An 11,406-nucleotide genomic window follows, 5' to 3' on the forward strand; every position below is an offset into this window, starting at 1 on the left:
TGGTGGAAACTGGAGAGGCTAGAACTGAGGGGTTCTGACCTCATTCTCAGCTTCAGTTTTCTATGGGGGTCCTGTGGGAGACAGCAAGGACAGGGAGGCCCTGACTAGCCTAACACAAGCCTGTCTGAGCCCCAGCAGCAGGAGCTGGGCTCAACCACACACACCCCAGTATCTGCTGGCCACCCTGCTGCCCAGCCCAGGTAAGCTCCAGCCAGGTATCTGTGTTGGGGTGGGGACCCATGCCATGCCACTCTCTCAGGAATGTGAGCTGCATCCTACAAAGGTGTAGGAGGGGGCAATATTCACACAGTTATGGGATGGTGGCTTAAATGTCAGAGGAAGGCCTACTCCCTTGAGTCTGGGTGGGGCAGAGTCCATCTTATCTATCTATCTTCCCTCTCTCCACCTCCAAGAGCTAGGGGAACTGGATGCTTTGGCAGAGTGCAAGGCCCAGATGCACCTACTGCCCACACCTCCTGAACCCCAGAGCTGCGGACTGAGTGCCGGCCCCCAGGCCTGGCTGTTGCACCGCAAGAGTCGCGCTCTCTTGAGCGCGCTACAGCGGAGTCTACCCGCTTGGGTTCCTGAGGCTCGAGGAGGTTCCAGGCGCACGGAAAGACGGCTGCGGCAGCGCCTAGTGCAGGCCAAGAGGAGGCTGGAGTCACTGCAGGCTCTGCTCATGGACACCGCCCGCCCGGAAGAGTCTGGCGCCGGGTGGGTGGTGCCGCAGCAGCGGCCTCTGCAGGCCTTCCTCCAGACCGAGGTGCTGGAACTGAGCCAGCTGGCGTGCACGGTGCTATGCGACCTTGATTGCCTGTTGCAGCAGCTGAAAGGCGCGCCCCCGTGCGCCTCCCGGCGCTGTGCCGCGGTGGCCCACGCTCTCTGGACTGGCCGCCTACCCCCGCCTTGGCGTCCCTATGCGCTTGCCGGCCCGCAGCCGCCCTGGCATTGGCTGCGACAGCTGTCCCGCCGTGGGCAGCTGTTGGTTCGCTACCTGGGGGTGGACGCCCAAGTACCAGGGCGCATCTTTCACCTATCAGCCTTTTGCCACCCGCGCCGCCTGCTGCTGTCACTGCGCTGGGAGGCTACCTTTGCTACGGGCGCCCTGCACCAGCGTGTGCCCAGCTCGAATCTCCCTGAATGCCAAGGCCCTGGCTTCAGTGGGCTCCCATATAAACGTCAGGAGCTGAACAGCAACCCTTTGCACCTCCAGGTATATTCATGCCATCCCTCCGTTTACACTTCCTCCCCCTCAAATCCTTGATTACATCGTGCAATTACCCCATCTTGCCTCTTTGTGATCTTTCCCCTTTAGTAGGCCCATCTGCTCGAATACCCCGCACCCCCAGGACCCCTCCTAGCCTTGCCTGATAAGCTTCTTGCGCCCCCAGGTGGTGAACAGCCCAAATCCTTCAGTTCCAGAGATGGGGCTGCTGCTGATTGGGCTACAGCTCCGGAACGCTGAGTGGGACCCGTTAGCAGGGGCCCTGCAGGACAGCACCTCCAGCCAGCCCTGCCCTCTGCCTCCGGTCAGCATCTGCGTCCAGGCTCAGGGCGCCAATGACCTGACACCCCCAGCCGGTCTGGCTGTGTATTCCTGCCCTGTGTACATGGAAGGCCCCCTAGGCATTGTTAGGCTGCACAGCAGGAACATCCTGATGTACCTGCCCCTGCCCACGAAGCTCAGCCCCGCCACCTGTGACCAACTGAGAGTCCATGTGTGCAGCCCACCCTTGCCATGAGCCCTCAACCAAAATAAAGTTGGGGTGATTCGATTAAAGGTTTCTGAGATTTAGTAGTGCAAGGCGGTGTGCACATGGAAAATTGACACGCTAAGGGGAAACCCCAGTGTGCACAACTGAGAGGGGGATGTGGGTATCCCGTGGGAAGATGGGCCTAGAGTTGGTCATGTATCCAAGGCTCTAGGCAGATGGGGATGGCTAATACACAGGATCCTGAATCCTTGCCCAGCTTTCTACTGTGGTCTCAGTACTTGTGCTAAATCCACAAGGGGTGGAGATATATATATCCACATATACATACATACACACACATTTTTTTTCACAAAGGATATTTTTATAGAGAACATTAGAACTGAAAAATTATTTTTTAGAGCCTTGGTTGTATTACTGAGAATGCCTCAGTCTGGCCCTACCAGTCATCCCCTCCCCTGGGATGGATTCTCCCAGTGAGTCATACACATAAAAAACAAAAGCCAAATTAAGATACAAGGTTTTATGTGCATTCAACAATTACTTATTGAGCACTCCTCTGGATCACGTGCTCTTCCTGGCACTTATGAGGTTGTTCCAAAGCAGGAAGACAGAGAAGGAAAAGGTCAACATATGGATAAGTTAAATTTGATGATTTCTATGTGTTATAAAGACAATAAAGGAGGCTGATGTGTTAGAGCATGACTAGAGGGAAGCAGTTAGTATAACTTGGGTGGTCAGGGGATGCTTCCTAAACATTAGAAAGGGAGCTACTTGAAGATCTAGGAGGAGAGTTTCTGGATAGAGCCCTCAGTAGGTGCAAAGGTCTTGAGGCAGGACAGAACATGTAGCTGGAGTGTGGTGAATGAGGGGCAGGGAGATACAAAATGATGGAAAAGTATAGAAAGGGGTAGGCCACATACAGCCTTTTTGTGATAATGATCTTGTATTTTATTTTAAAAAGCATGAGGAATCTAGTAGAGAGTATTAGGTATGAGAGGACATGATCTAATTTGGATTTTGAAAAGATAACTCTGGCTATTCTATGGTGGATGGATAGAAGAAATTCCAGAGTAACAAGGAGGAATATTTATTTGGAGGCTTGAAGTAATTCTAGTGGAAGATGATGGAGTTTGGATTAGAGTCCCAACAGCGGAGATGGAGAATTGATAGATTTAGGTAATATTCAGGAGGCAAAGCCATAGGATTTGCTGATGGGCTGGATGTGAAGAGTGAAGGAAGAGGACAAGTTTAGGATGACTCTGAGATTTAGGTTTGAACAACTGAGTGGATCATGGTGTCATTAACTGAGATGGGAAATTGGCTGGGGGGTAGGGAATCAAGAGTTCTGCTTTGATATGCTCAAACTTTGACATGCTTATTAACTGATTGCATGCTATCCCAGGACAAACTTCTCTGATAAAAGCTAGGTTAGTTGTACAGCTGAGCTAAAGACCTACATGGGCTCCTCTCCTTGCCCCTGAGCACCAAAACTCAGTAGGTGCAACCTACTTCCCTCTCTGTATGGCTAGGTATGAGCTATGTGGTGGGAAGTAATGCAAATGGCAGTGTCTACTGAGCATTGGTACACAACCTCTTCCAGTCACACCTTCACCAGTGACTGTGATGCAACTGATGTCCTTTAACAAAAGGCTGAGCAGAGGAGCAAAAATTCCACTTTCCTCAGAAACCCTTTCCTTTTCTTTTCCACAGTCAACCAGACGCATGGCTATTCCTTTAGGAGAGGAGATTGGCAGAGTGTTAAAGAGGTCCTTTTGGATAAATGAACCCTGTGCTCTATCCATATATACCATCGCTACTATCTCTTCTCCAGTGGGAGCAGGGAGCAACGATCTAAAATTGGTTAGCACAGAACATTTCCTACAAAACCATGCCATTCTCTAGACTGAAATTCAATCTTTTTCTCTTTTATGTAGGATCTTCTCCTTTTTTTAAATTTTTGCAATTTCAGCTTTACTGAGGTATAATCAACAGAAATTTATTCCTGAATTATGTCCAGCCAAGTTATTAAACTTAGTCAATTAGAGATTATAAAATAAGTACCATATTACTGCATTGCTCAAATACAATGACTGCTATGTAAAAATGTTCCAGATTTAACAATTCCACTATTGAAATTGTCGACCAGATAAATTAAAACCCCACTAGGAAATCAAAAGCCCCAAACAATGAAAGGAAGGAAGACAGATGACAGAAGGGAGAAACAGGTCCCATCCTGTCCTGACAGATGGGGGTAGATAAAGTAGAGACAAAATCAACCTCATCTGGGACTTTGGGATGAAGGAGTAAACTGAGGTACTGAGGGCAAGGAAGCATTTGCCCTTTTTTCTACTGAGACTTTAGAAGGAAACTACTCTGCATTATGGACCTACCATGGCCCCAAGAGCATGAAGAGGGCAGAATGGCATGGCCAGGAATAAGTGTCCTTTGACCCCTCTATGGTATGGATACTGAACAGAGACCATTTTGGCTGGATGGAATATGAGGCAGAGAATCACTGGGGTCTGCAGCACTAAAGAGGAGGCCAAAGTGGCAGGGAGGGGCACAAGGCCCTGAGAGCAGAGACCACCAATTCATCAGCTTTAGAAGGGGATGTTGGCAGAATGCCTATGTGTGGGGCAGGGCAAGCCATACCCAGAAGATTCCAGCTTGAGCACATCCAAGAACCATTATTAAGCCAGGGGACTCCTTCCTTCTAATACCAAAATGCCACATAAGCCCTCCCTTCTATACCCAGATGCCACTTTGGAGAGGAGCAAAGGTAGAAAAAAAAATGAAACCCGAAGAGACTGAATTTATTTCTAGACTCTACTACTATCCAGTGGAGTGGAGGAGGGAGTGAGGCTTGTGGGGAAAACCAGACCAGTAACTAAGAAAGGAGCTAAATTTTATTTACATATCCCAATTTGTAAGGAAATTTGTGATTCTGTTCTGTATTCACTGTATATACTAATAATCCGAAGACCAATACTTTCATGGACTACTGCTCTGTAACTCACCTGAAACTCACTTATTTTTGTAGCTTTTCAGTCTAATTTGAAATCCTTATTCAGAAATAGGATAGAGGGAAATGTCTGAAATGGGGGGAAAAAAGTACCAGTTTTACCCACTAATGTCTAAGAAAGCTCTGGTATCTATAAGATAGGTACTATTATTATTCCATGTTACAGATGAGAAAGCAGACACAGATTCAGTAAATTATCCAAGGTCACAAAGTCAGAAAATGGTAGAGCCAGTTTATGAATCTAGACATTTGTCCTCAGAATTCATTCTCCTTACAGCTTTCCATTGCCTCTACCATACCAAATGTCGGGGGTGTAGTGGAAAATAAGCATTCTCATGCACCGTTGGTAGATGGTTATCCTGGTGTAGTTATTCTGGGGAGCAATCTAGCAGCACTTGGTGAAATTAAATATACTATGTGCTAAGGGAAACAAAAGCAAAAATAAACTATTGGGACTACATCAAAATAAAAAACTTCGGGGTGCCTGGGTGTCTCAGTCGGTTGGGCGTCCAACTTCAGCTCAGGTCATGATCTCACGGTCCGTGAGCTCGAGCCCCGCATCGGGCTCCGTGCTGTCAGTTTGGAGCCTGGAGCCTGCTTCGGATTCTGTGTCTCCCTCTCTCTCTGCCCCTCCCCCACTCACGCTCTGTCTCTATCAAAAAATGAATAAACGTTAAAAAAATATTTAAAATAAAAAACTTCTGCACAGCGAAGTAAACAATCAACAAAACTAAAAGGCAACCTACAGAATGGGAGAAGATATTTGCAAATGATATATCTGATAAAGAGTTAGTATTCAAAATATATAAAGAACTTATAGCATTCAACACGCCCCCACCAAATAGTGTAATTTCTCCAAAGAAGACATTTCTCCAAAAAAGACAGTCAGATGGCTAACACACATACATGAAAAGATGGTCATCATCACTTATCAGGGAAATGCAAATCAAAATTACAGTGAGATATCCCTCACACCAATCAGAATGGCTAAAATCAATAACACAAGAAAAAAGTCTTGGCAAGGATATGGAGAAAAAGGAATCCTATTGTACTGTTGGTGGGAATGCAAACTGGTCTAGCCACTATGGAAACACAGTATGGAGATTTCGCAGAAAGTTAAAAATACAACTATCCTACCATCCAGCAACTGCACTATTAGGTATTCACTCAAAGAATACAAAAACACTAATTCAATGGGATATATGCACCCTGATGTTTACAGCAACATTATCTACAATAGCCAAATTATGGAAGCAGCCCAAGTGCTTATTGATTAATGAATGGATAAAAAAGAGGTGGTACATATATACAATGGAATATTACTCAGTCATAAAAAGAATGAAATCTTGTCATTTGCAACATCATGGATGGATCCAGAGGGTATAATGCTAAGCAAAATAAGAGAAAGACAAATACCATATGATTTCACTCATATGTGAAATTAAAAAAAAAAAAAAGCAAAGGGAAAAAAAAAAAAGAGACAAACCAAGAAACAGATTCTTAACTAAGAGAACTTTTTATATAGGTAACTCTGATAGAGGGGAAGTGGGTAGAGGTAAGGGTTAAATAGGTGATAAGGATAAAGGAGTGCACTTGTGATGAACAATGGGTAATTAAAATAAAAACTTAAAATATATATTTACTATCTTCTAGCAATTCTGCTCCCAGGTTTATGTCTTAGTGGGTTACACACAAAGTGAGTGAGGACATGTTCTCTCCTACTCTACTTTTTAAAAGAATTTGTGTTGGATTGACATTTCTTCCTTCCTTAAATGGTTGATAGAATTTGCCAGTAAAGCCATCTAGGCCTGGAGTTTTTAGTTTTGTTTTTGTGGGGGGAAGTCTTAAATTTTAAATTCAACTTAGTAGATTTAAGGCTATCAGGTTTTTTATTCCTGGATTTTGAGAGTTCTTTATATATTCTAGATACTAATCCTTTGTCAGATACATAGTTTGCAAATATTTTCTCCCAGTCTGTAGCATTCTCTTAACAGGATCTTTCACAGAGCAAAGATATTTAGCTTTGATGAAGTCCAATTTATCAATTTTCTTTTACGGATCATACTTTTGATGTCAAGTTTAAAACTCTTTGCCTCACCATAGATAGCAAAGATTTTCTCCTGTGTTTCTTTTCTAAAGTTCTTTTATTGTTTTATACTTTACATTTAAGTCCATGATCTATTTTGAGTTAATTTCTGTATAAGGTGTGAGACTAGATCAAGGTTCATTTTTTTGCCTATGGATGTCCAAGTTCTCCACCTACATCTGTTGAAAAGGCTTTCTCCCACTTAATTTCTTTTGCATCTTTGTCAAAAATCAGTTGAGAATAGTTGTGTGGGTCTATTTCTGGGTTTTCTATTCCATTCTACTGATTTATGTATTTATCCTTCCCTCCACCAATACCACAGTCTTGATTATTGTAGCTATATAGTAAGTCTTAAAATTGGGTAGACTGATTCCTTCCACTTTATTATTCTCTTTTCAAAACTGTCTACTTTTTCTAGTTCCCTTGTCTTTCCATACAAATTTTAGAATAATCTTGTCTGTGACTACATAAAATCACACTGGGATTTTGATAGGAATTATGTTCCACCCTCTGTGGTTTGCATATGTACACAAATGATATCTTTACCATGTTATGTTTTGCAATCTGTGAACATGGTAGGTCTCTACATTTACTTAGATTTTTTACCTCTTTCATCAGCATTGTATAGTTTTTAGCATAAAAGTCCTATAAATGTATTTTAGGTTTACAACTAAATATTCAATTTCTCTGTGAGCAAGTGTAAATGGTACTTTCAATTTCAGTGTCTACATATTCACTTTTAGTGTACAAAACCATGGGTTTTTTTTTTTTTTTTTGTATGTTTATCCTATATCTTGTAACCTTGTTGAACTCATTTATTCTAGGAATCTTTTTGTAGATCCTTTAGAATTTTCTATACAGACAAACATGTCAACTGTAAAGAGGAACAGTTTGAGTCTTCTGTTCTGTATGCCTTTTATTTCCTTTTCTGTATTGCACTAGCTAGAACTTCTAGCACTAATTTGAGTAAGTGGTGAATCCTTGCATTCCAGGTAAGTATTCCATTTTTTCACCATTAAGTGTAATGTTAATATAGATTTTTAAAAAAGAGATATCCTTGGGGTGCCTTGGTGGCTCAGTCGCTTAAGCGTCCGACTCTTGATTTGGGCTCAGGTCATGATCTCACAGCTTGTAAGATTAAGCCCCACATCAGGCTCTGTGCTGATGGCGTGGAGCCTGCTTGGGACTTTTCTCCATCTCTCTCTGCTCCTTCCCTATTCATGTTCTCTCTTTCTTTCTCTCTCTCAAAATAAATAAACATTAAAAAAAAAGAGAGAGATTCTTTCTGAAGTTGAGGAAATTCCTCTTTATTCCTAATTTTCTTAGTTTTTAACATGAATGGGTATGAATTTTGTCAAATGCCTTTTCTGTATCAACTGATGTAGTCCTGTGTTTTGTTTTTCTCTTTAGCCTTTAAATATGGTGAATTACATTGATTTTCTACTATTGAACTAGCCTTTGTATTACTGGAATAAACTCCATTTGGCCATGGCATCTAATTCTTTTTTATATATTACTGTATTCTATTTGCTATTATTTTGCTAAAGATTTTTGTGATTATATTCATCAGGGATATTGGTCTGTAGTTTTCTTTGTTTATACCATCTCTTCCTGGTTTTGATATCAGAGTAATACTAGCTTCATAAACTGAATTGGGAAGTGTTCCTTTCAATTTTTTGAAAAAGATTGTGTAGAATTAGTGTTATTTCTTCTTTAAACACTTGATAGAATTCCCCAGTGAGACAATCTTGCCCTGAAATCCTTTTTCTTGGGAGTTTTAAAATAGTAAGTTTAATTTCCTTAACAGTTCATAGGGTTAAATTAGTTCATATTGCATGAGTTGTAATACTTTTTTTTTTGAGGAATTGTCCCATTTTAACTACACTGCCAAATGTATGTCTATACAGTTGTTTACAGTATTACTCTATCTTTATATAGTTATGTCTGCAAGGTCTATAGTAATATTTGTTGTTTCACTCTTGATATTGGTAATTTGTGTTTCTTTCTGTTAGTCTTTTTAAAGGTTTGTAATTTTACTGATCTTTTCAAAGAAACAGGCCTTTGTTTCATTGGTTTGTTCCACTATTTTTTTTTTTTAATTTCTTAATGTTTTTCTTTATTTTTGAGAGAGAGAGAGACAGAGCATGAGCAGGGAAGGGTTAGACAGAGAGGGAGACACAGAATCTGAAGCAGGCTCCAGGCTCCAAGCTGTCAGCGCAGAGCCCAATGCGGGGCTCAAACTCACAGACTGCGAGATCATGACCTGAGCTGAAGTTGGATACTCAACCTACTGAGCCACTCCGGTGCCCCAGTTCCACTGTTCTATTTTCAATTTCATGGATTTCTGCTCCTACCTATATTATTTCTTATGTTTGCTTTGGGCTCATTTTACTCTTTTCCACCCCTGGATTATCAAGGTGGGAACCTTGATTATCTCTTTTCTAATAATGTATGCTTTTAGTGCTAAAAATTTCCCTGTCAGCATTGCTTTAGCTATGTCCCACAAATGTGGACAATTTATTGTATTTCCATTTTCATTACATTCAATGTAATTTTTTATTTCCCTTATGACTTCTCTTTGACCAATGGATTATTTGTAAGTACACTGTTTAGTTTCTGAATATTTGGAGATTTTCCTGTTACTGATTTCTAGTTTGATTTTGTTGTGGCCAGAGAACACTCATATATTATTTCAATTCTTCTTCTTTTTTTTAATTTTTAAAAATGTTTTTATTTATTTGTCGGGGGGGGGGGGCAGAGGCAGAGAGAGAGGGAGACACAAAATTCAAAGTAGGCTCCAGGCTCTGTGCTGTCAACACAGAGCTGGAAGCGGGGCTCAAATCCACAAACTGTGAGATCATGACATGAGCCCAAATCCAAGGTTTAACCGACTGGGCCACCCAGGCACTCTGATTTCAATTCTTCTAAATTTGTCAAAATTTACTTTATGGCCCAAGATAGAACCTATGTATGTTCCATGAACACTTGAAAATGTGTATTTTCTTGGGTGGAATATTCTATAAATGTCAGTTAGATCCTATTGGTTCACAGTTAAGTCCTTCTGTATACTTGTAAGATTTTCTGTCTTGTTTTACCAGTTGTTGAAAGGGGTGTTGAAGTCTCCAACTGCATTGTGGTTTGGCCTAATTTCTTTTTTCTGCTATATCAGTTTTATGTCACATATTTTGTACAATGTTGTTTGGTATATACACATTTACGATTGTTATGTCTTCTTGCTACAGATTCATTTATCATTACATAATGTCCTTCCCTGTCTTTGCCAAATTCTCCTCTTAGGTCTACTCTATCTGATATTAACATAGCCACTCCTGGTTTAATTAATTTTTGCATGATAAATCATTTTCACCCTCTTACTTTCAATTTGCCTATACTGCAACATTAAAAAAAAATTTTTTAACATTCATTTACTATTGAGAGGCAGAGAGAGACAGAGTGTGAGTGGGTGAGGGGCAGGGAGAGAGGGAGACACAGAATCCGAAGCAGGCTCCAGGCTCTGAGCTGTCAGCACAGAGCCCGACACGGGGCTCGAACCCAGAAACTGCAAGATCATGACCTGAGCCGAAGTAGGACGCTGAACAGACTGACCCACCCAGGCGCGCTTTAAATTGAGTTTCTCATAGACAAAGTAGTCATCTGCTCATCTGTTAATTGGAATGTTCAGTTCATTAACATAAGATGTAATTATTGCTATGTTAGGAAGTTGCCATTTTTTTCTTTTCTGATTGCTTCTCCCGATTTTTGCCTGTTTTCTTTTTTATCCCTTCTACAGGTTAGAATTCTATTTTATCTACAGTGATTTTGAGTTTATATATTTGTATAGCTTCTCAGTTGTTGCTATATGTATTGCATTATAAACGCATTACTCAACATGGTCTACTGGTGTCATTTTACCAGTTCAAGAGAAGTATAGAAACCTCACCTCTCTTTATCCTTCCCCATTTATAATTATCTTAAATATTTCCCCTACATATATTTAGAACATCAGACAGCATCATAACTTTTCCTTCAACCATTAAACACAATTCAGAGAACTGAATTGTGAAAGCTAGTTCAATTTGCACATATTTTGTTCACATGCTCTTTCATCTTTCTTTATGTTCCAAGATTTATCATTTCCTTTCCACTTGAATAACTCCTTTTAGCCATTCTTTTAGGGTAGGTTGCTGGTGACAAATTCTCTTAGTTTTCCTTCATCTGAGAATGTCCAAACTTCCCCTTTATTCCTGAAGAATATTTTCACTGGGTATACTATTCAGAGTTAACAGTTCTTTTCTTTCAAACCCTAAAAAATACTGTACCACTCCCTATGGCTTCCATGGTGGACAAGAAATCTATTGTCAATCAAATCGTTTTCCCCCCTTAGGTAAGCTATCACTTTTCTTTTGCCACTTTCAATATTTTTATTATTTTTTTTTTAGTTTTCAGAAGTTTAATTTTTTTTCCACATTTATCCTGTTCAAGGTTCACTCTATTTCTTGTCTCTGACCAAAGTTTGAGAAGTTTTCAGCTGTTTTTCATTAAGTGCTTTCTCGGCTCCTTCTGGGATTTTGATGACACAATAT

General features: G+C 41.1%; 1 protein-coding gene across 15 annotated transcripts in view; it reads left to right on the forward strand.

Annotated features, from left to right (window-relative positions):
* DNHD1 (dynein heavy chain domain 1) overlaps positions 1-1,775 on the forward strand; it is a 92,870-nt gene extending 91,095 nt beyond the window's left edge. For 10 of the 15 annotated variants that reach the window (XM_042906047.1, XM_042906048.1, XM_042906050.1 and 7 more), the window contains 3 exons: positions 51-200; positions 414-1,213; positions 1,392-1,775. In XM_042906047.1, coding sequence (XP_042761981.1) covers positions 51-200; positions 414-1,213; positions 1,392-1,742 — 1,301 coding nt within the window. In that variant the 3' untranslated portion in view covers positions 1,743-1,775. Of the gene's footprint in view, positions 1-50; positions 201-413; positions 1,214-1,391 lie in introns of those variants that run through there. The other 5 variants (XM_042906055.1, XM_042906057.1, XM_042906058.1 and 2 more) reach the window with 5 other exon arrangements.
* The last annotated feature ends 9,631 nt before the right edge of the window (positions 1,776-11,406 follow it).

Source organism: Panthera leo, chromosome D1 (genome assembly GCF_018350215.1).
Source record: "Panthera leo isolate Ple1 chromosome D1, P.leo_Ple1_pat1.1, whole genome shotgun sequence".
Classification (NCBI taxonomy): Eukaryota; Metazoa; Chordata; class Mammalia; order Carnivora; family Felidae; genus Panthera; species Panthera leo.